A 23,723-nucleotide genomic window follows, 5' to 3' on the forward strand; every position below is an offset into this window, starting at 1 on the left:
GATAAACTCCTGGAATGATTTTCAAAGACATATTAAAATTGATTTTAATCACAATTAACACCCCCTCCAAGAAAATAATCATCGGTGAAACAGCAGGGGACACGGATTGTTAGAGACATGTCTTCCTCTGTCCAGGCAGGCTCAGCAGCAAAGGGAAAGGGACACAGGTGGGGCAAAAAGGGGGTGAGTCCTAGAAAGCCGGGGGCGAGGCGTGCGACTCCTTCCAAAACCCTCGGTGACGCCCTGAGCAGTTACGGCGCCGGCGCTGGGGGAGCTGCTGTCCCGGAGCCACTGTCTCTCCGCGGACTCAGAAGCAGGAGTGGAGCGAAGAGGGGGCGCTGGGCCAGCAGCGCGGCGATGGGAACTGAGGCCCAGGGAGGCGATGGCTTTCCACACAGAGCCCGCCTAGGACTCTGGAATCCCGAGCTCGACCTTCACCCGCCGGGGGCGTGGCCTTCTAGCCCAGCTCCTCTGGGATCTCAGCCCCACCTCCAGCGCCCACAGTCCCCGAGCGCCGTCCTGCCTCTCCAGCCTCAGTGTCCCCACCCGCGGCGGGTGTGTGTGTGTGTAGGGCGGGGAGAAGGGGGCGGACGGGGTGTGTGCATAGAAGCGCGGCAGTGGGAGGCTCGGCAGCGGGATTCCCTGCGGGAAAACGGCCCCATCCCTCCCCCGGCCTGTTCGAGACCCTGAACCGAAACAGGAGGCAGGAGGCCCCCGGCCGGCCGGGAAGCGGCCCCAGCCCGGATTTCCCTCCCGGGTGGGGCCGCAATGACTCACCCCCTTCCCCCTTCCCCCGGTTTCCTTGTTTGCATTTCTCCTCCCGGCCACGTGGCGGCCGGTGTAGCGGCCCGCAGCCCCTAGCCCGACACCCCCGCCGCCGCGGCCCCGGCTCGCAACCCAAGGGCGCTCCGGCCCGCCAGGGTTTCTCGGGACCCGGGCTCCCGCCGGCTCGGCTCACCCTGGGCTCGAGACTCCGCCCCTCGCCCGTGCCCGCCCCCGCCCCCGCCCCCTTCCCTACTGTAAGGCCTGGCGCGTCCTCCCCGCCCTCCCGGTCCTTCCCGGGAAGGGAAGAGGGCGGGCCGCGCAGGGGGTGTGACAGCTCCCGCCCGGACCAGTGCCAGCTGCAGCCTCGCTTCAGCGCCCGGTGCCAGCTGGCTCTTTCGTCTGGGACGGAGGGGAGGCTCGGGGCTCCTTGTCGCTGGGGGTGGGGGAACACCGCCCCTCAAGTCCCCAGCTTTCCCCCCACCCAAGAGGAGCCTCTCAACCCAGCCTGGCTCGGGCTGCCCTGGCAGCGGGTCCAGCCAGGAATTGGCCTGCTCACTTCGCCTGGGACTTACAGCAGGGGCTCGCTGTTGGCGGGGGGAAGGGGGGCGGGGGGTCTCCCGTCAGCCCCCGCCTTTTGCTAGAGGCTGCACGGCTGTGCGAGCTCGAGGAAGAATATGAAGGTGGGTAAGGTGGGGTTAGGGGGAGGAGGAGCCGGAGAGGAAGCTGGCACGGTCGGGGAGTTGGGGTGGGAGAGAGAGGCTTGGTCAGGGGTGAGGGAGGTGGAGAAACGAATGGTTTGAGCTGAAGCTGCATTTCTGGGGCATCCAGAGTCCGTAGTCCCATACCGGGAGTCGGTGGAGATCCCTGCAGGGCCATGGGCGGTGGAGTGGGGCAGAATTCCCCAGAAGACCGGGAAGAAGGACCTGATCTCTGGTGCGCCAGCTGGAGACCCCTAAGTGCGCCAGACCGGCAGGCCCCAGTGAAGGTCTTCCTGTCCCTCCCCCGGCTCCTGGCAGGGATGCAGCACCTCCGCCTGACCAGTCCAGAGGACTCTAGGGAAGTGGTTCTGCCTGGGGCAGTTGTGCCTTGGTCCAGCTGCCCCAGGTCCGGCCTCATGGCTGTCTGCCTTCCTCCTCCCGTCACAGGTGAGCTGGCCAGGTGAAAGCCGCTGGCAGGTGGGCCTGGCTGTGGAGGACAGCTCAGTTCTGGGAGCCCCGCCGGTGGGAGGGCTCCCGGACGTGGTGCCGGAGGGGACGCTATTCAACATGGTGCTGAGGAGGATGCACCGGTCCCGGAGCTGCTCCTACCAGCTGCTGCTTGAGCACCAGCGCCCCAGCTGCATCCAGGGGCTTCGCTGGGTGAGTGCCCACCCCCTGCCCGGGCCAGGCACCAGGGCTGGAGGGGGCCCTGACCGGAAGAACGGGCATGCTTCCGGCGGCCCAGCTCGCTCTGGGGGCATGAGGGGGACAGCTGGGGTGGACAGTGGGTCAGGCAGCTCGGCTGCAGTGTGTGGGTGGCTCACACAGCTGCACTGCGTGTGCATGTGGTGCCCAAGTCCCCCCATTCAGGCATGAGGGGAGGGGTACAGGGATCTGTCATTTACTTGTCACCTCTGTGTGCCTAGAGTTAGGTGCTTGCGTGTTCTCCAGGTGGTGGTGGGAGGCATGTATGAAATGCTGGGGACCAGGTCAAGTGGGGCGGGTGTGAGGTAAGCTTGGTTACTGTTCTTTAAACATCGCCGCGACAACATTCTCCTTTAGTGAGGGCTGAACTGCATCGAGTCTGCTTTTGGATTTCGGGGTGAGGTGGTCATGTGAACATTGCTTGGCATCTGGCTTTGAGGGGCTCAGGGGAGAATTCTGAGAAGTTTGGAGTCTCTGAGATGAACGGAGCTCCCTTTGCCGGTGAAGAATCTCTCTGGAGCTGCAAGAATGAAGGAGAGAGAAAGGGTGTGGGGGAAGGATGTGGGGGGGCTGGGGGGGCAGGATAAAGGTTGCAGGATCCAAATCACAGAGAAGCTCTCCCCAACCACCCAGACTTAATAGGTTCTTCACCTGAGATTCGCTGTGTCTATTACCTGTGCCCAGCCTGGGTGGAGGTGAGTGCGGGGAGAGTGCTTGGGCAAAGGGGCGGAGAGAAAGCAGGGCTTGGGAGAGCTCCTCTCTTATCAGCAAATTCCTCTGAGTAGAATGACCACCACTTTCTGCCTCCTTCCTCCTACCTCACCCAACCACCATTTATATTTACCAAAATATGAAGCTGGGTTGAGAAAACTGAAGCCCACCAAGGTGATGGGGTTCTCCTTGCAATGGGAATCGGGAGGAGAATCTAGGTGTCAGTCCCCAGCTCTCCCCCAACCCCTCCCTCCCTGGGTCTTCCTGACAAGGGGCCTCATGGGCCTGGGTCCTGTTCCAGATGACGCTCTGGAGGGGGCAGGGGAGCTGGGTTCCCTCTGGGCTTCGCTGTCTGCCCCCCTCACCCTCCAGGTCACTGGCAGTAGCTACTGCTTGGAGCCAGTGGGCTGGAACCCTCCCTCCCTCTTTCCCTCTCAGGCTATAATTACTTGTGCATTTCCTGTCCCCTTCCCAGCTTGTAGAGGCAAGGTGGGGAGTGGGGGGAAGGTCAGGTGCCGGGACAATGAGGTCACTGGAGGATCCCCTGGGACCCAAAGTCTGGGAGGGGGTGGAAGAGGCCGCCAGGCTGTCTCCTGGCTCCCCCAGTCCCCCAGAATTGAAGGGCTGGTATGCATGGGGAGGCTGGAAGAGTGAGGGTGAGGGTTAGTGGAGTAAAAAATGGGGTCAGAGGCACAGAAACAAAGCCCCTCCCCTGCCAGGTATGTGTGGGTGTTGGTGATTAGAGGGAACTTAGATTTTCAGGGCTAGAGACGGGGCACATCCTCTCCTGAGGACCATCTCTGGGGAGTGGGGGGGCAGAGGTGGTTTCAGCCCGTTGCGTCTGTGGTGTTGTTTTTTTTTTTTAACATCTTTATTGGAGTATCATTGCTTTACAATGGTGTGTTAGTTTCTGCTTTATAACAAAGTGAATCAGTTATACATATACATATGTTCCCATATCTCTTCCCCCTTGTGTCTCCCTCCCTCCCACCCTCCCTATCCCACCCCTTTAGGTGGTCACAAAGCACCGAGCTGATCTCCCTGTGCTATGCGGCTGCTTCCCACTAGCTATCTGTTTTATGTTTGGTAGTGTATATATGTCCATGCCACTCTCTCACTTTGTCACAGCTTACCCTTCCCCCTCCCCATATCCTCAAGTCCATGCTCTAGTAGGCCTATGTCTTTATTCCCATCTTACCCCTAGGTTCTTCATGACCTTTTTTTTTTTTTTTTCCTTAGATTCCATATATATGTGTTAGCATACGGCGTCTGTGTTTAAGAGACTCTGGGTACCTGTGAGCTGTACCTCTCTTCTCTGGATGATGCCTTTGGCCGAGGAGGGGCTCACATGAGGGAACAAGTACCCGGCAGGGAGCGTGCACACACAGGGTGAAGGGTGGATGTTGAAAGGAGGTGGGGCCCAGAGCCCCAGGAGGGCAGTGCTGGGAGTTATTCAGGCCATGCCCCCCTCTTAGAAAATCAAGGGGGAAACCCGTCAACCTCCTGAGGTCTGAAGAGAGCACTTTCTGTTCCTACTAGACCAGGACAAGAGAAAATGAAAGCAGGTTACAGCAGGAGGGCCTGAGGTTAGATACAGAAAGGACTTACCAACCACGGCAAAGCTGATGCTGGAATGGGATGGAAGGACGTCTCCTTTGGAAAACATGAAGGGGAGATGAGATCTTGTCCGACGTCCGGGAGCCTACAGAGGGACCGATCTGTCTAGAGGCAGGGGCGAGATCAGGATGACCTCTGCTGGGTCCTACCAGCTCAGAGAAGCCTGGGATGCTTCTCTTTGAGTGACTTATTTGGGGGACGTGGCTCTATTCTCGAACTCAGAAAACATGCTTTCATCCAACCTGTCCAAATCATGGTAGTAGCTAATCGTTGTGTAGTATTTATATCCCAGGCGCTATTATGAGCTTACTTTGTCATACCAGATAATCTCACAGCAGCCCTGTGAGATAGCTACTAATGCCATCATCTCATTTTATAGATGCGAAAGCAGAAGCACAGAGAGGCTAAGTGAGAGGTCTAGGGTCACACAGCTGCTAAGGGACAAAGCTGGGTTTTGGTCCTAGGCGATCTGGCTGCAGAGTTCAAGCTCGTAGTGGACTTTCTATTGCTGTGGATGGTAACACCGACACCCCAAAACATCACCCCCACTCATGCATCCTTTCCCAGTCCAATCGTACACACAGCCCTGGCCTGAGACCCTAGCTGTGGCCTAAGGGAACTGGTCTGACGGGTCCCAACATGGCTTTCTGGCTCTGTGCCTGCCCGTCCAGCGCGACTCCGACCCTCAGTGACGGGGGTGGGGCAGGCCATGGTGCTGATGCCAGGGAAGCTAGCTGGGACCTCCTCTTCCACCCTGAGTCCTTCCTGTCCAGACATGAGAGGAGGCGGTGGGTGAGGGCCTTCACCCCTGCCGTACCAGCCACTGCTCTCCAGCTGAGAACCCTCTAAGCTGACACTCAGGGTTATCAGATCAGGGACAGGGTCAGCGGAAGTACAACATTTCTTGCACTGTGTCCAGATGACAGGTGCCCAGCATGAAATAATAATGTTACATCAAGGTACTTAACACCGACTAAGCAGTTACTACAGAGCAGGCGCGGCTTCGAATGCTGCATGTTATGAACTCATCGGATCCTCAGAATTACCCTGTGGGACAGGTGCTGTTATCATCAACCCCATGTTACAGAACGCTGAAGCACAGAGACATTTATAAGCAGCCCAAGGTCACACAGCCAGCTGGTAATGGGGAACCGAGATTTGAACCCAGGTGCCTGGCTCCGGAGCCCACACACCTGCTGCTCTGGAATAGCGCCTCCAACCCGATGCTGGGAACATGGCAGGGGTCCAGAGGGGCTATGGAACTTGGTCTAACCCAGTATTTTCCAAACTTCCTTGCCCGTGGAACATTCCTGAGGGCGGCATTCACCTCTCTCATCTCTGCTTTCATGGCACACAGTGGGGGAAGCACGGGGCCGCGGAGGCACCATGGGATATGGTAGGGCTTGGTGGCTAAGGACGTGGGCTTTGGAGTCGGAGAGGCACAGCGTGAATCCTGGTGCTCCTGTTTACCGGCTCACGGGGCAGGTTATGTAACCTCTGAGCCTCCTTTTCTCTAGCTGTGAAATAGGAGACAAACACCTACTTCAGGGTCAGCGTTGGTAGGGTTATGCAGTGGGATCTTAAATTTCTAAGCGGTTGTGTGACTCTGGACAAGTTGCTTCATCCCTCTGGGCTCCTGCTTTCCTCGCAAAATGAGAAGGATGCCTTCCTCAGCTCTGATGGGCCAGAGCCCCCAGCTTCCCAGCCTTCAGCCTCCGTGCACATCCCCTGGGGCAGGACAGGAAGTGCTTTAAGCAAGGCCTGAGGATCTGAGATCTGAGTCTTGACCAGCCTGGCCACGTGACCAGGCACCTCCCCTCCTGATGTGCCCTGCGGGGTCACAATAATACCAGGAAGGGAGTGTGTGTGCGCGGGAGCCTGGGTCGTGGGCACCGAAGGGACTTGGGGCAGGGACTGGGGCCACCTGGGCACTCTGACAGCTACAACAACAAGTCATTAGCACTCGGTACTGTTTGTTCCAACACAGGGGGCTGGCTGGGTAGAACTCCTGCCCTTCCCCCTCCTCGTTTCCTGTCAGTAAGTCTCCAGGGCTATGTCTGGCACCAGGATGGGCCCCATGACCGGGTCAGGGATACCTATGGGACACCTAGCGACTTCCGCCCGGCGTTGGGCCAGGCACCTACGCGCGCCAGACCTCAGGCCTCTGCCTGGCACACGGTGGGAGGATGCTGGGACCAGGGGAGGGGACTGTGGCCCCAGGCCTGGTCGTACCCTAGCTCCCCAGCCAGGTCCTCTTCAGGCCCTGTGTGCGGATGGGAAAGCAGCAGAGAGAAGTGGGACGGGAGAGGAAACAGGCAGGTGTGGTGGGTGGAGTGGGACCAAGAATGTGAGCACTTCTGGTAGGAACTTGAGTTTATCCGTGACTGTGCGGCTGTGTCTGAGTTACAAGTGCACTTCATCTCTAGACTTTTGTTTCTTCCTAAGTCAGGGGGGATAGACAATACCTGCTCTGCCTACTTCCCACCTGATCCTATTCTATATGAGATCAGATGAAATCATGGAGGTAGACATACTTTGTAAACTTCAAGTGCCTGCCTTTGGGATGGCTCATAGAGGGTAGGGCATCCTGTCCAGAGATGCCCACAAATTCCAGTCCTCAGGTGGCAGGAAAAGAGGGCCGTGGGAGGCTTTCATGGCCGACATCCCAGGGCACACAGGCCCAGGAGTCCTGGATGCCCAGTTGATGCCAAGGGCAGGGAGACCTCGTTCTCCAATGATTTGTACGTAAACCCCGTCTTCCAGAGCTGTCCTGTGTGCTAGCAAGACTGACTCACTGTTACAGGGCTATTTATGAGCTAGCAGCGACGGCATCTTGGAGAGGAAAGGGGCCTTCCAGCTTCACAGATCAGTAATAATAACTAACATGTATATACAATTACACGTATATGTCAGGCAGTGCTTTAAACATGTGATCTCTATTAACTCACATAATCCTTCCTAAAGCCTGAATTGTTGTTAGGAATGTTTTATAGATTTATAGGCAGGGAGAGGTTAAATCATATATTCAGGGTCACACTGCTAGTAAACAGAGGAGCAGGGATTTGAATCCAGGAGTCGGCTCCAGGGTTTGTATTTTTAACTACCAGTCTGCACCGAGGCCCACGGAGGGCAGGAGTTTCGCCCACGGCCCCGTGACCGGGGACTGACCCTGGCCTGGCAGGAGGCCCTGGGACGCCAGGCCTCCCGAGCTGCTCACTTTCTGGCCTCTCCCTGGCCTTCTTATCTCACGTCATCATGCTCCCCCCAGCTCCACTGTGCCCCTTCCCTACACGGTGCAGTTTACCTGGGAGCCTGGGCACACCTGGGCCCTGAGTAAGCAGAACTGGAATCTCATCTGTGGGGATGTACCGCTGGAGTCAGGAAGCAAGACAAGGGTCTGGGGATAGGGCAGCAGGGCGGGCATGAGGCGGACGCCTGGCATATGGGGGGTGCTCAGTGAGTATTTGTTGAAAGAGTAGCTAAGTGGACGCCTGGAGTCGGGGACTGGGCAGGGGCTGGGACTGACGGGGGTGGGCATCTGACAGCTGGGTTTAAAGGCCTGGCACTAATACTCAAACCCTCCCACCGCCCTCAGACGCCACTCGCCAACAGCGAGGAGTCCCTGGATTTCAGCGTGAGCCTCGAGCAGGTACAAGCCACGAGGGGTGGAGCTGGGAGGCGGAGCACAGCGAGGGCTTCAGGGCCTGAGCCAGCTGTGCCTCTCCCCGCCCCTAGGCCTCCACGGAGCGGGTGCTGAGGGCGGGGAGGCAGCTGCATCGGCATCTCCTGGCCACCTGCCCCAACCTCATCCGAGACCGAAAGTACCACCTCCGACTCCACCGGTGAGTGGTGGCCTTGGCTACCTCCTCGCGCACCCCCTCCAAACCCTCCCCACCCCCTGTTTTCTTTCCCTTTCACTCTGTCCAGGCACCTGGGCCCAGCCCTGCTTCTAGACCCAGGTGCCTTTCAGATGGAGTGTTCTTCCCTCTCGCCTCTCCCGTCCTGCCATTTGAGACTCCTTCTTCTTCCCTGGCCCCTTCACCTCCCAGGCAATGCTGCTCTGGCCGGGAACTGGTGGATGGGATCTTGGCCCTGGGGCTGGGGGTCCATTCCCGGAGCCAAGCCGTGGGAATCTGCCAGGTGCTGCTGGATGAAGGTGCCCTCTGTCATGGTGAGCCCTAGCCCTGGGTGGGTGCCCGGGGCTGGGCAGTCCTGGGGAGCAGGCACTGGTGGGCATTGCTGGTGGGCATTGCAGCAGGGGGCCTCACACCCACGTGGCCTCAATTTCCTCTCCTCCCCAACGCCTGGGCCTCTGCCCCCCAGTGAAACACGACTGGGCCTTCCAGGATCGAGATACCCAATTCTACCGTTTCCCCGGGCCGGAGCCGGAGCCTGCAGGCCTCCACGAGCTGGAGGAGGAGCTCGTTGAGGCTCTGGCCCTGCTCTCCCAGCGGGGGCCTGACGCCCTGCTCACGGTGGCGCTTCGAAAGCCGTAAGTCGGGCGCCTTGCATCTCGCAGCCCTGCTCTCAGACTCGGTAGTTTCGGTTTCCCCTCTGAGGGGGTGGTCCCTTACTTTTTGTGGAGGGAAGGGACCCTGGCTGGACCAGAGGCCTGAGCTCTGGTCTGCATTCCGCCATGGACTTGCTGTGTGATCTCGAGCCCTCCTTCCCCCTCTGAACATGGTCCTTCCTCTGTAACTGAGGCCGTGGGACACGTGGCCTCCGGAGACGCTACCCACTCTGCAATGCAGAGAGACGGAAGGCTTTGGAATCCGCCGGCAGGTCTGCGTTCAAATTCCAGTTCCACTGGCTACTAGCTCGGTGACCTTGGGCCTCTCCATGCCGGCTTCCTCTTCTGTCAAAGGATAACAATACCAACGTCATGGGGTTGTCGTGAGGGTGGAATGAGGTAATGCGTGTAAAGCGCATGGCCCCGTGTCTGGCACACAGTGTGCTCCCGGTAAAGACTGGCCCACTATTGATAAACAGCTACTGCTGGGGCACCGGCTGGCCCAGGCCCAAGCTGGGTGGACGTGGTGGCTTCCCGCTCTTGGCCTTGGGCCCACAGCTCATCACTTCTTCCCCGCCTTCCTGTGCCCGCAGCCCCGGTCAGCGCACAGACGAGGAGCTGGACCTCATCTTTGAGGAGCTGCTGCACATCAAGGCCGTGGCCCACCTCTCCAACTCGGTCAGTCCCCCGACCCAGCCCTGCCCTCCCCACCCCCAAACCTCCCTTCCCTGTGACCGCTGCTGGGCCAGAAGACATTCCCCTCCCCTTCTGCCTGTGTCTGGGAAACCTCAGTCTAATTTCTTGCCCCCGGCATCCTTATCTGTAAGCCCTTCTGCCTCTCTTTGCCCATTTCTTCCCCTTGCTTTGTCTCCCGCTGAATCCCAGGTCACCTGACCTAACTACATCTCTGTCCCCTGAGCACTTGTGGCTTTGGACCTAACCGCCTCACATGCTCCCTCTTCCCCTGAACTCACCTCATTGACCCTCCTCTCCCCACCCCCAGGTGAAGCGGGAATTAGCGGCAGTTCTGCTCTTTGAACCACACAGCAAGGCAGGGACCGTGTGTAAGTCAGACGGGATGGGAAGCTGGGCACCAGGGACCTGGACATGGGCGGAGGCCACAGGGAAGAAGTGATGGGTCCCCGGGGGCATGTCTGATCTGTGCTTCTCTCAGTGTTCAGCCAGGGGGACAAGGGCACCTCCTGGTACATCATCTGGAAGGGATCTGTCAACGTGGTGACCCACGGCAAGGTGAGTCTTCCCTCCCTGCCCAGCCCCCTGGGGTTGACCTCATGGGCAGTGCCTTTAATAGACCCAAGGCTGCCGATCTCCCGGGTCTCCTCCTGCCTTGGTGGCTCTGTCCGCCATGGGTCTGTCCCGGCGAGGGCTGGGCGGTGGGGCTGGGCTGTGACTCAGGCCTGGCTGCAGGGCCTGGTGACCACAGTGCACGAGGGAGACGACTTCGGACAGCTGGCTCTGGTGAACGACGCACCCCGGGCAGCCACCATCATCCTGCGAGAGGACAACTGCCATTTTCTTCGCGTGGACAAGCAGGACTTCAACCGTATCATCAAGGTGCCATTGCTGGGGGTGGGGAGGGCAGGGGACGTGGCAGGGACATGTCTCTGGAGAAATGGTGTGGGGCAAAGAGTAAAGACCAGAGAGAGCCTTTAAGGGTCAAGGAGAGGTCGAGGGTGGAGAAGCTCGGGGCGCTGGCTGCAGGTGGCAGCCCAGCCCTGCGTGTGTGAGGAGGTGCAGAGCGTGCTGAGGAGGGCCAGCGAGCCCTGGGGACCCTGGCTCGGGTGGGAGACCAGGGGCTGGGCTTACAGAGGGTGGGGGTCTAGGGTGCAAGGGGATGCAGCATAATGGAGCATGGGATCCACGGAGGGAGCCCTGGGAGGGATGGGGTGGAGGAAGGGCTCAGGCTGGGTGATGGGCAGGGGTAGGAGTGGGGGTTAAAACCAAGGTCATGGGCACTGAATGGAGTGGGAGAAGGGCTGAGGGTCCCTGTGGGAGCCTTGTGGGGTTCAGCGTTTGGAACGGGGGAGGGAGAGGGAGAAGCTGTAGGGTGGGGAAAGGAGTCATGGTGTATGTTGAGCACTGGGTATTGGCTTGTTCTCCAGGATGTGGAAGCAAAGACCATGAGGCTGGAAGAACATGGCAAAGTGGTGTTGGTGCTGGAGAGAACCTCTCAGGGCACTGGCCCTTCTCGTCCCCCAACCCCAGGCAGGAACCGGTAACATACCCACCATGCTCCCTTTCCATACCACCTCTCTTGCCCACCTCCTCTCCTTCCATTTCCCAGGCTTTACTCCCTTCCCCGTGTCATACCCCTGCCCTCTGGCCACCTGGGGGTGGAGAGGCTTCCAGGGACTAAGAGGCATCCCCTGAGTTGGTCCCCCCTCCACCCCAAGGTGAGAGAGGGCTGGCAAATAGGGATGAGTGATACGATTGATTATTGATGTCTGCCCCGGCTGTGGGAAGGGGAGTCGTGGCATAAGTGCTATGGACTGGCTGCTTCTGCTAGGTATATAGTGATGTCTGGCACCCCGGAGAAGATCCTAGAACTTCTGTTGGAGGCCATGCGGCCTGATTCCAGTGCTCATGACCCAACAGGTAGGGGCAGGAGACACCCTGACTGCTCTCTGACTCATTGGGTGGTCAGCACAGCATGGGAGAGGGCCAGGCACCCTGCCGTCTGACCTCATCGGGTGCTAGTTTGGTCCATTTGGTCAGTTGACGGGAAGTTTGCATTCCTGTGTTCTTGGTTTGGGTGGGAAGCGTGGTGACAGGGACTGGGCATCGCTGGTCCCCTGCCCGTGGTGGGATTGGGGAAAGGGATGCTCCAGCTGTGCATATACTTGTGCTCAGTAGACGTGACCGCTGAAGCCCCCACCTGTCCCCTGTCCCTGCCCTACAGAGACATTCCTCAGCGACTTCCTCCTGACCCACAGTGTCTTCATGCCCACTGCCCAGCTTTGCGCTGCCCTCCTGCACCAATATCCTTCCGGCCCCAGGGGATTAGGATGGCGTGTGGAGTGGGGAGAAGGAATCCCTCGTATCGTGGCTGTGCCGAACCCCCCGAAGTACCAGCATCGTGCCAGGCCCAGCTTGTGCATATGGGCTCTGGGCGTCCTGCCCCTCCCTTGCCCAAGGTGTGGTGGGTGGTCTGGTTAGATGTTGTGGTTCCCTTGACGGGTGCCCACTTTCCACGCGGAGCCCATGGGAGGCAGCGAGCAGGAGTGCAGCACCTACATCTGCAACAAGAGACAACAGATCCTGCGGCTGGTCAGCCAGTGGGTGGCCCTGTACGGCCCCATGCTCCACACCGACCCTGTGGCCACCAGCTTCCTCCAGGTACCTGGGCGTGAGGCAGGGCTGGACCGGGCTGCCCAGGGTGGATGTGGAGTCTCAGTGAACTTTGGCTCCTCCCAGAAACTGTCAGACCTGGTGAGCAGGGATGCCCGGCTTTGCAACCTGCTGCGGGAGCAGTGGCCAGAGAGGCGGCGACACCACAGGTGATGCTTTGGCTCAGGTTAACTCGTCACCTGGGGGACGGGCGGCGCAGCGGGGATGGAGAGCACTGCCTCTGGGGCCAAGCACGTGGCTTCAGTCCAGGCTGCACCACTGTAGCTATGCCGCCCTGAGCCCATTACCCTCACTGCCCCCCCACCCCCTAGGACTTCAGCTCTTGTCTGTAAAACTGGGAGAATACCTACCCCTCACTGCACCTGAAGAGTGCAGCTCAGGGTGTGCTGTGCTCACTTGTCTAGACTTGTTAGTGTTCTTACCGGTCCCCTTGCTACTCGCCCTCCCATCACGTGCTCCTCCGTATGCTCACGCAGCCACAGTCATTCGTGGGCCATCCTTCTAGCCCCAGCACACCTGCTGTGCTCACTGCCTCCTAATTATTGCCAAGCACCCGTGGTGCCAGCTTCTGCCGGCCAGCCCGGTCAATTTCCTAGCGTTTACCTCGCCTTCCGAGACCTTCCCGCCCTCCCAGGCATCCCATGGGGGCGGCTGAGGTCCAGGGAGAGCTCCTGTGCAGGCTGCCTGCCCGGACACCGCGTCCCTTTCTCCCTTGAGCTCTCTTTCCCTCCCTTGCTGGCCTGGGAAAATCCCAGGATCCAGGGGCTGGATTTCGAGTCTTGCCTGTCTCACCAAATCTTTGATCCTCACCAAATCTGCAAACCTCTGAGCCTCTGGTGAGGGCAGGTAGAATCCAGAGCCCGTGTCGTCCTCTCTGCTCCTGACCCCATGTCATCCCGCCTGCAGGGGGCCCTGCCCGCCACTCTCACCTCGCTCCTCTCTTGCTCCACAGGTTGGAAAATGGCTGTGGGAACGCATCTCCGCAGATGAAGGTGTCTGCCCCGAATGAGGTCCTCTCGCTTCTGCGGGGCCCCAGCTGTCCCCACTCCTCCAGGGACCGCCGGGCCCCTCCTTCAGCCCCTACCCAAGGGGCTCTGCGTGGGCAGCCCCCCGTCCCCTGTCGGCCCCAGGCACATCCTTGGGTCTGGGATAGGTGTTCATGGAGCTCAGGCTGCATGTGGCGCTGGGGCCAGGCCCTGCAGGGAGACACAGAGGTCTAAGGTCACTGCTCCCCCCGCCTCCCCCAAGCCAGAGGGCTGTTATTCCATCCGGGAGGTGATTCATGCTCACAGTTAGAGCCAGCTAGCAGTTCCCACCTGGGAGGTGAGGGGTGGTGCCTGGGGGTAGCCTCGGAAGCCCAGGGGTTCCTGGGGGCCACTGCAGGGAGCCCAGAGGAAGGCAGGCCGAGATCCCAGTGCCATTCCCAGCAGCAGGCGGGGCGGGGGGAAGCAGGAGGAAGAGCCGTGATGGGCGCGAGATTTGAGGGATGGGGCGGAAGGGGCTGGGCAGCTAAGTTGGGGCTGGCTGGGGGCTCATGCATTGGGAATAACACCTAGATGCCTCACCTGGGCCTGCAGCGCCCAGCTGCTTCTCCCACCTCATCCTGCTCCCCCCTCCTCCTCGCAGGCTCCTTTTCGGCTAAAGGTGAAGTTCAGCCCCTCCTCAGTCTCCTGCCCTTACCTGCTGGCCCCTCTCCCACCGGGCTCCCCTCCAAGGTGTCCTCTATGGTTTTCCTCAAAGCATTATCCCAGTGGAATTGTTTTCTTTGTTTGTGTACTTGCTTATTGTCTGTTGGTGTCTGTCATGTCCCACTGGAATGCCCGCGTGAAGGGCCTTGACCTCTGTCTCCCCAGCCTGTGGTTGCCACTCAGGGAACGGCCGGCGGGCACTGCGTTAGGTGCCGAGGATGCCGTAGGGGGCGGGGGGAGCCACGCTGGCCTCGAGGGGCTTGCAGCGAAGCGAGGGACGGGGCTGCAGGGCAATCTCATGCTGTATAAGGGCGAAGACAGGGGTCTCTGGAGACGGGAAGGGGAGGGCTGACTCCGGGTCAGGGTCAGGGAGAAGTGACCGCTGGGCCTGGAGGAGAGGGGGGAGGTGGGCAGGGGCCAGAGCAGGTGCCCCCCCCCCCCCCCGCACTGTGGGCCACGGTAAGGGGCCTGGCCTTTGACCCCAGAGCAGCGTGAGCCGTTGAAGGTGTCTGAGCCGAGGACTGACAAGATGAGATTTGCGTATTGCATAGGTCAGCTGAGGAGACTGCGCTATCCAGCAGACAGTGACGGTGGGAGCCGTGATAGGAAGCTTAATCGGGCTCTTGTCAGGCAGATGGCAGTGGTAGAGAGGGAGGCGCTCGAGAGGTGAGGCTGGCGGAGAATAGCTGGGCCGTTTTAGTAGATAAAGAGTGAGGCAACACACAGGCTGGTGGACCCTGAGGTTGGCCTGGGCTGGGGAGGGGGGCACACGGAGACCCCAGGACTAGAGACATGCCGTGGGGAAGCGGGGGCTGGGCAGCAGGAACCATGAGCCCAGGGGAATGGCGGAAGAGTAGCCTGGCAGGTGGGATGAGGGATCCGAGAGGTGTGTTGAGTTTGGGGTGATGGAGCACAGACGCGGGAGGATCCAGGAGGCATTTGAGACCAGGGCCTGGAAGAACATTCAGTGCTCAGTGGTATGGTTTTAAGAGTCTTCCATCTGCGGGGGTGGGGTGGAGTGGGAGGGTGCGTGAGGCTGGGGGGAGCTCGGAGGGGAGCGCAGAGATCTGGAAATCCAGGGAAGAGCCATGAACCAAGGTCCGAACCTGATCTGCCACCTTCAGAGCAGGTAGAGAGTCAGTACAAGAGTTAGAAAGAGTGGTCGGTGTGCAGAGGAGCTGTGTGAGGGAGGCCTCTGGCCAGCAGGGGCTCCCCAGAAGCCCACTGTGGTGGGGCCATGGAGGAAGGGCTGTGGGGTGACGGGGCAGCTGACACAGTTGAGTGCTGGTGGACAAGAGCGGGGTGTGTGTGTGGGGGGGCGCAGGTGGCGGGTTAGGATTCCAGCTGGGCCACTTAGCAGCTGTGTTTCTTTGGGTATGTTACTTAACCTCTCTGAGCCTCACTGATCTCATCTATAAAATGAGGATAATAATATTTTGTCAAAGGGCTTTTGTGACTATTTAGATAGTTAAAAGATGCCTGTACTTAGCCTGGCATGTAGCAAATAGCAAATGATAGCTGAAGGAGGAAAAAACCGAGATCAACAGCTGAGGTGTGTTCGTATTAGAGCAATTCTAGACCCATCTGGTAGAGGGGGTAACACACACGTAGGGGGGCACAGACTTTGCTCTGTCTCCTCCAGGAGCCTCAGTCCCCAGCGCCTTACCTGGCCCAGATTCATGGGCCAAGCAGAGCCCCAGGGTGGTGTGCGTGCCCCGCGAGTGCCATGCTCCTGGTGACAGAGGCCCCTCCCCGTCCCTGCATGCTCTCCTGTGTCCTCCCGGCCTTACTTTCTCTCCCTCTCAGGCCCGGAACATGCCTGTTTGGCTCCCCAGCCAGGATGAACCTCTCCCCAGCAGCAACTGTGCCATCCGAGTCGGGGACAAAGGTTGGTGGTCTGTCCAAGCCAGCCAGTTCATAGCTCGAGCCCTACTGTCATCACCCTTGACCTTGGGGCGCCTGGCCGAGGATGGCATGCCACGCTCCTCGGGGTCTGTGTTCCAGGCTCCCCCTCTCCTTGGCTCAGGGCCTCCCACCCACCCAAGCTACTCCGTAGTGCCCTTGCCCGCCTGCTCGGGACCCTCCCTCCGCTGCAGTCGCTGCCCTCTCCCTCCTGGGGTGGGGAGACGAAGCAGCCCCCCCCCCCACAGCTCAGCCAGCCTTCCTCTCCAGTCCCCTATGACATCTGCCGGCTGGACCACTCGGTGCTGACCCTGCAGCTGCCTGTGACGGCCTCAGTGAGAGAGGTGATGGCGGCGTTGGCCCAGGAGGACGGCTGGACTAAGGGGCAGGTGCTGGTGAAGGTGAACTCTGCGGGCGGTGAGTTGTGTCTCTGGGTAGGGTGGCCCCAAGGGAGGGGACCCCCTCAGAGCCGTGTCCATCCCCCGAATTAAGATTATCATCATCTCTATTATCTTTATCATGTTAGTGATGGTTGGCATTTATTGGGAGGTTTCTTACATCTCTTCAAAGTGCTTTGCATGTGGTGAAGAGCATGAACTCTGGGGCCTGTTGCCCACATTTGACTTCTGCCCTTTGGCTCCCTTCTCTCTGTCCCTGGGCAGGATGCTTAATCTCTCTGGGCTCTGTTTCATCATCTGTAAAATGGGGATGAAAAGAGTGCCTGCTTCATAGAGGAATTGTGAGGATAAATGAGCTCATCTATAAAAGCGTTTAGAATGCGGTCTGACCCATAGTCAGCACTACGTTATTATCTGTTATTACGTAGCTACTGCTACGTCATTATCATGCTTACATATTTATTGAACTCTAATAGCAATCTTATGAGATAGGTATTCTGATCCTATTTTCAGACAAGGAAACTTAAGCTCAAAGGGGTTCAGTGATTTTCCCAAGTTCACACAGCGAGAGCATCGTCGAGAGCCTTTGAATTCGGGTAGTTGCTCATTTAGTCTGTAGTCATCTTTGAGGGTCAGCTGTGGGCCAGCAGTGTGTTAGGAGGTAGAGGTACCATGGCAGGTAAGATAGAGCAGCTTGACGGTTAAGAGCCTAGACAGTGGACTCCCAGATCTGAGCTGGAATCCCAGACCCACTGCTTACTGGCTGTGTGATCCTGGGCGAGTCGTTTAACCTCTGTGAACTTCGGTTTCCTCGTCTGTCGAATGAGCACTGTAACTGTACCTATCACATAGGACTGCTGTGGCTATTAAATAAGCTACTGTGTTTAAAGCCGTTAGCACGGGACCCAGCATAAAGCTGGTGCTCGGAATACGGCAACATGAGGATTATTAAGACCTGCCTTTGGAGAACTTGGGACATTAAAAACCACTGTTGTCCATGAAGGACACAGCCCAGGTCTGACAGCTGGAGCCCAGGGTAGGCAGCTGAGAATAATGGCAAGGAATGGCAGGGACACTGGCAAAGCCTCCTTCCTTCAGGAAGTGGGGAGAGAGGATGAGGTCACCTGTGCCTATGTGCTGCTCTGGGAAGCACTGCCCTCTGGTGGCTACCTGGCAAGTTGCAGTTGTCCTAAGCCAGTGTTTATTGAGACCCTACGTGCCTCAATATTTTATTACAAACTCCATAATATGTGTATATTTCCTTGTAAGTCACATACGTATATTCCTACCCTAATGTTACATGATCATAACACAACACACAAAATAGAAGTGCAAAACAGGTGAGAAAAACCAATAAAGTGAAAGAGCTAAGGTTTTTTCCTAGACACGTGGATGGTCTTGTGTACCTTACTTTGGAGGCTGATGGTCTAGGGACTGGGGACTCAGATATGACTAAAAACCCAGTCTCAGTCCACAAGAGCTGATGAAAATCCGCACAAAGATTTCTGCAGGGCCTTTCCCAGTTCTCAAAAGGCCTGTATATGTATCGTGTATTTATAGCCACTAGTTATATTTATATCAATGATTTCATTTGACTTGTGAGTAGTCAGGGAAAATCTTAGTGTCTCCGTTCGACAAAGGAGGAAGCCGAGGCTCACTGAGACTCCAGCGTTGCCTAGCGTCAGCCTGTCTCACTAAGACTCCCCTTTCATCGTCCTTGGGCCGTGCTACCCTGTGTGTGCGGATGCGTGGGCATGCGCACCTGTGTATTTAGAGCACCTGCCCAGGGCTCCAACCCTGCTACGGGGAGAAGAGACCTTCCAGCCTCCTGAATGGGGTCTCCACCCTGCCTCCGGTTGCTTGCTGGCCGCCCTCTCTGTCCCCACCCGGCACAGCCTCTGCTCTCTTTGCAGACACTGTTGGCCTGCAGCCAGATGCCCACGGTGTGGCCACATCCCTGGGACTCAACGAGCGGCTCTTTGTTGTCAACCCTCAGGAAGTGCACAAGCTGGTAGGGACAGGCAGGGCGCCAGGGCCTGGGGAGGAGCTGCGTTTTGCGGGTGGTAGGAGTGGGTGCTAGGGTCACATGGAGAAGACGGGGAGGGCTGGCTCTGACTGCTGCTGGGCCTTAAGGAGGAAGAGGAAGGAGTTGGCCTCAGCCAATGGGGAAAGTCCCCAGGATGTGGGAGGGGAGAACGGGTTGGGAGCTCTCAAGGGGGAAGAGGGAGACCTGCCTCATCAGGGGTTCCCCAGAGAACAGGCACCCTACAAGGAGGGGTCCCAGCGTCGGGGAGCTGTCTGGGACATGCCTCCTTGGGAAGCCCCTCCATCAGATGCTCCTCCAGCCCCTGCCCTCCCTGACATTCCTCCGACCCTGGGCACAGAGGCTCCTCCCACCCTGCACCTTTCCCCCGGATTCCCCAGGCAGCCCCCCTGAGCACTCTTCCACCTGCAGACCCCACACCCCGAGCAGCTGGGGCCCACCGTGGGCTCTGCAGAGGGGCTGGACCTGGTGAGCACCAAGGACCTGGCGGGCCAGCTGACGGACCACGACTGGAGCCTCTTCAACAGCATCCACCAGGTGCAGGGGCAGAGCGGAGGGGAGGGGGCCGGCGATGTGGGCTTCCCGCCTGCCACGCGCTGACCGCTCATGCTGTCCCCGCCCAGGTGGAGCTGATCCACTACGTGCTGGGCCCCCAGCCCCTGCGGGACGTCACCACCGCCAACCTGGAGCGCTTCATGCGCCGCTTCAATGAGCTGCAGTACTGGGTGGCCACGGAGCTGTGTCTCTGCCCTGTGCCCGGCCTGCGGGCCCAGCTGCTCCGGAAGTTCATCAAGCTGGCTGCCCAGTGAGCGCTGTGGGCTGGGTGCGCTGGGTGGGCGGAGTCCTGAGGCTGCCTTTACTTAAATGCCCGATCCATGGGCAGGGTGTTGCCAAATCTGCCAGCCCCATGCTTCCCTGGGTCCCCTGGAGCCTCCGCCTCCCCACCCCGTCCGGCCCCAGTGCCCGCAGGCCGCTGGACCCCAGGCCGGCTGCTGTATGGGTGCGGGGCTTTGCACGTGGCTGAGGGTCTCTGGGTCTTCTGTTCACAGCCTCAAGGAGCAAAAGAATCTCAATTCCTTCTTTGCCATCATGTTTGGCCTCAGCAACTCGGCCATCAGCCGCCTGGCCCAGACCTGGGAGGTGAGTACCATCTGCCGGGGCAGGCCAGGGCCTTCCCACCTCGGTCCTGAGTCAGGCCCCTGCCCGTTCTGGGGGTCCTTTTTGGGGATGGAGCTCCCACCCCAGAGCAGTGACAGCCCCGCCTGCCTCTCCTTCACAGAGGCTGCCCCACAAAGTCCGGAAGCTCTACTCGGCCCTCGAGAGGCTGCTGGTGAGTGCTGGGCCCCGGTTCCTCCCTCCAGAAACCCCGATTCTTGGCTCCCTTGCAGCCTCTCTGCCAGTCCTTGTCTCCTTCTGGGTCCCCTTGTCTACCCTGGGTCAGGGCCTGGTTCCCTTTGGCCTGTGAGTTTGGGGTGCTGGCTGAGGAACAGGTGTTTAGCGTGATTGGGTAGTGTCTATAGCCCTCAGTATGTGTGCTGGGGGGATGGCCTTTGCTGTGGCTATGAGGTCCTGCATGAGGGCAGTGTCTGGCCCTGGGGTCTGAGGTGCCAGGGGACCGCTGGGGGACGCTGGATTCCAGCTGACCTGCCTCAGGATGCAGGAGGCAGGTCCTGACCTCAGCTCCCATGGTGTTCTGGGGCCTGTCCGTGGCCCCTCAGGAGACTCAAGGAGCCCATGTGCCAGCCCAGGCCAAAAGATGAGGAAAGAATTCAGGAGCCGAGCCCTCCACTGCCAGGAGCTGTTAGGGGGGCTGGTTTGAAAGGTTTGACAGTATTCAGGGGAGAGCTAGTGCAGGGTGCTTTCATCAGCAAGGTTCTAAGACGCTTGAGGAAAAACTTCTCCTGGGGCTCAAGAGGTTCAAAGGAATTTACCCACTAGAGAGAGAGAGGTAGAAACAGGGACGGAAAAGAAAGAGTTTTCCATGAAACCTCAGGGCCCCTGTGATAATGGCCACGACGTGTCCTTGGGGTTTAATCAGAGGCCAGGAAGCCACATCACGCAGACTGGCAGTCACAGGTCCAGGCCCCTCCCGCCTCCGCAGAGCCTGCCTTGGTGAGATCTGGGGCCGAGAGGAAGCTGAGCTCCAAGGGGATGGGTGCACAGCCTCTCCTTGGGACGGTGGGCATTGGTTGCGCTGTGGCACGTGGTGGGTTATGGTGTATGGGACCTTCCCTCTCTCACTGTGGCTTCTTCCCTCTCAGGACCCCTCATGGAACCACCGTGTGTACCGTCTGGCCCTCACCAAGCTCTCCCCTCCCCTCATCCCGTTCATGCCCCTTCTTCTCAAAGGTAAGAGGGCCAGTATCCACCTCCCTGTCTCCATCCCATCCATTCCTGCCCCTGTGTGTCCATCCGACCCTCTGAGTGATTCCAGTGCGCTGATGCCCTGGGGGACACAAAGATGAACTAGGAGTTCACAGGGTAGGAGCAGAGTTAAGACATGCAGACATTAGATGGCCGATGATACGAGGCCTAAGAGATACAAGGAAATCGCTCCAGGAGGTTAGTTGGGGAGGAAGAGGGCCATGTGGGGGACCGACAGGCCCGAGCCCCCCTGTTATTGACCCCTCACCTTTCCTTGGCTGCTGGAAGGGGAAGGAGTTTGGGGACCTATGAGCAAAGCCCATCTCTTTGCAGACATGACCTTCATCCATGAGGGAAATCACACGCTGGTAGAGAATCTCATCAACTTTGAGAAGATGGTGAGTCCGAGGAGAGTGGGTGCCTGACACTGGAATGGGCTGCAGGCTATGCACGTGGCTGAGGGTCTCTGGGTCTTGCAAGACGATGGCCTTGCAAGGGCTTGGGGATGGGGAGGGAGATGGTCTAAAGTTGTTCTCAACAATATAAATATGAATTCTTCCTTTAAAATAGCCATTACTCCATTGCATGCCCTCATGAGGGTCTGGTCTCCACTGGGGAGTGCTGGGGTGACAGCCTCAACTATCTTGCTCTTCAACCGGAGCCCCCTCCCGTCTAAGCCCTCCCTGACCTCTGTTCTTCCCAATGCCTGGTCCCCACTGGGTTTCTGGGTGAGCTGGGGCACAGCAGACAGGACCCCATCTCCTACAGCCACTAGTTCCTACGAGCACTTCAGCTGTCCCGCAGGCCACACCAGGGTCTCATTCCTCACACTGGGTCTCACGTCCTTGCTTGGCCCGCAGAGAATGATGGCCAGAGCTGCGAGGATGCTGCACCACTGCAGAAGCCACAGCAACGGTGAGAGGGCGGGTTCCCCGCGTGGGTGCCCCTGACTGGTGTCCCCTTCAAGGCACTGGCTTGGTCCTTATCTCGCTGACTCCCCCCTCTCACCCGCCAGTGCCTCTGTCACCGCTTAGAAGCCGAGTCTCCCACCTGCACGAGGACAGCCAGGCGGCCAGGATTTCCACGTGTAAGTGCGGGCAGGGGTGGGCGTTGACGAGTTGGCCATGGCTGGCATTTACAGGCACGTGCATACGTGATGCTGATGACGCTTCACAACACCTCTGTGAGGTAGGTAGAATGTTATCCTAACTTGAAGATGTGCGAACGGGCTGGAGCCTTGAAGAAGCCTGTGGAAACCACAGGGTTAGATAGAGCTGGGACCCAGGTACTCTTACTCCAGATCTGCGTTCTTTTAATTGGCCTTCAGTTGCATGAAATGGGATTCACTGTAATCCACGGTTCATACCACACCGTCCTCATTATTTTAATGTATGTATGTAGATTCTGATAATACAATGGGCACCTCTGGACCCAAGCCAAACATGAGGACATTGACAATAGCTTCCATCTCCCTAGTGGTGTCCCTCTCCCCTGTCCTCGTGCCCCTCCCGCCCAGGGGAGCCACTCTCCTGAATTTTGAGTTACTCGTTTTCTTGTTTTGGAAAATAGGTTTATTATATATACGTATGATAAAATATATATGCACACGCACATACATATACATCTTTTAAATACCTCATATATATATGACAACAAAATATTCTTTAGTTTTAGTTGTTTTTGAGCTTAGTAAAAGGGGTATTAAACTGTATGCAATTTGGGGGGCCTGTTTTCTCCAGTCTGTGCTCTTGACCGCCATGCTATTCTGCCCCAGCAGGGGGGTGGGGTGTCTTCTAGATCGGCCCTGGGAAGTGGCAGGCTCGGTGGCGGAGGGCAGGGAGGCCGATTTGCTCCTTGGAGGAGGAGGGGTGGGCTCTACAAAGTGCGCGGCGCCCCCCCCGCTGACCACCCCTCCCCCCCTCCCCCCACTTAGGCTCGGAGCAGTCCCTGAGCACCCGGAGTCCAGCCAGCACCTGGGCTTACGTCCAGCAGCTGAAGGTCATCGACAACCAGCGGGAACTGTCCCGCCTCTCCCGGGAGCTGGAGCCGTGAGGAGGGGCCGGGCTGGAGCAGGCACTGGCCGCCGGGAGAGCCAGGGCGAGCCGGGCCAGGAGGCCCACGGGCTGGCCGCGCCGGGCAGGGGCTCTCCGCGGACTGAACTTGAGGCCCTGGAGTGGGCGGCATGGAGGCAGCCGTCCCCTTGATGACTGGTGGCCAAGGAGGACCTCGGAATGGAATGAGCCGGGGCCCAAGGCCAAGGAATGGGGGACAGAGAAGCCCTGGAGTGGGTGGGAGAGCAGAGCGCTCCCTCTGTGTGTTCAATAGAGAGCTCTCCGCACCAGGTCTTTTCCAGATTCCATGCCTCTCGGCTTTGTTGACCGGCCATCGCCGGGCCCCTGGGGTGTGTTTCCGCAGTGGACCGAGCGTCTGCATGTGTGTGGCATGTGGGTGGCAGGGGCAGGCCCGCTGCCCGGGGAGGTGGGGAGGCAGGGAAGGGTGGGGGCCGTGCTGCTTTTCTTTCCACGGCCTGTGCGATAAACAGCTGGGTGTGGTCGGGGCTGTTTGTCTGGGAGTGGTGGTCCCTGAGGAGACTTATTGTTACCCTAAGCGGACAGAGAGGCTGTGTTCTCGGGCCAGCCCCGGGGGGTGTGGCAGGGAAGGCCGAGCCCTGCCCCCTGCCCGGGATGGTCTCTGGGACCCTGCAGGGCTCCAAGGCTGACTGCGGCTGGACCTCAGCCCCTTGGTCACCAGAGCGGCAGGAGCCTGGAGCCCTGCACGGGGCTGGCCGGAGTGGCCCTCAGCTGTCCACAGTGGTCTGAGAGGTCGCTCCTCCCTCCTCTCCCCTCCCCACTCCACTTCCTGCCCGTATGCTTGCAGCCCTGCTGGGCGGTGCTCCGGGAGGTGAGGCGAGGCGGAGGTGATGGAGAGGCTAAGGCCGAGGCTTCTGAGGGG

The 23,723-nt window shown here is 58.9% G+C and overlaps 1 protein-coding gene across 11 annotated transcripts; it reads left to right on the forward strand.

Annotated features, from left to right (window-relative positions):
* The first annotated feature begins 306 nt into the window (after nt 1-306).
* On the forward strand, nt 307-23,125 carry RAPGEF3 (Rap guanine nucleotide exchange factor 3). 11 transcript variants are annotated; one of them, XR_012324428.1, is made up of 29 exons: nt 307-555; nt 1,911-2,123; nt 8,092-8,145; nt 8,232-8,338; nt 8,546-8,667; nt 8,820-8,988; nt 9,600-9,684; nt 10,010-10,070; nt 10,181-10,257; nt 10,435-10,581; nt 11,130-11,242; nt 11,534-11,622; nt 11,927-12,005; nt 12,213-12,363; nt 12,442-12,524; nt 13,328-13,367; nt 14,002-14,090; nt 15,870-15,951; nt 16,214-16,382; nt 18,259-18,374; nt 18,819-18,944; nt 19,031-19,212; nt 19,457-19,547; nt 19,687-19,737; nt 20,401-20,519; nt 20,669-20,756; nt 21,105-21,169; nt 21,632-21,686; nt 21,787-21,815. XR_012324428.1 is itself a non-coding variant. In XM_073788769.1 (29 exons), exons 1-29 carry the CDS (start codon nt 358-360, stop codon nt 22,821-22,823), a joined length of 3,093 nt encoding a protein of 1,030 aa, XP_073644870.1. In that variant the 5' UTR covers nt 315-357; the 3' UTR covers nt 22,824-23,125. The 11 variants fall into 11 exon arrangements, 10 of the variants coding, with proteins under 10 accessions (XP_073644874.1, XP_073644875.1, XP_073644870.1 ...); XM_073788769.1 differs by lacking the exon at nt 20,401-20,519 and adding an exon at nt 22,705-23,125 and having other exon boundaries at nt 315-555; nt 21,787-21,858; XM_073788771.1 differs by lacking the exon at nt 20,401-20,519 and adding an exon at nt 22,705-23,125 and having other exon boundaries at nt 315-555; nt 11,961-12,005; nt 12,220-12,363; nt 16,236-16,382; nt 21,787-21,858.
* Nucleotides 23,126-23,723: the final 598 nt, after the last annotated feature.

This window comes from Tursiops truncatus, chromosome 11, assembly GCF_011762595.2.
Source record: "Tursiops truncatus isolate mTurTru1 chromosome 11, mTurTru1.mat.Y, whole genome shotgun sequence".
NCBI classification, from domain to species: Eukaryota; Metazoa; Chordata; class Mammalia; order Artiodactyla; family Delphinidae; genus Tursiops; species Tursiops truncatus.

Bases quoted from the DNA above. Each gene is read 5' to 3' on its own strand.
- RAPGEF3 (XM_073788769.1), top strand. From the start codon at position 358: ATGGGAACTGAGGCCCAGGGAGGCGATGGCTTTCCACACAGAGCCCGC. The intron at 14,091-15,869 runs GTGTCCTCTATG...TCTCCCTCTCAG, and splicing joins CCACCGGGCTCCCCTCCAAG to GCCCGGAACATGCCTGTTTG. The intron at 20,757-21,104 runs GTAAGAGGGCCA...ATCTCTTTGCAG, and splicing joins CATGCCCCTTCTTCTCAAAG to ACATGACCTTCATCCATGAG.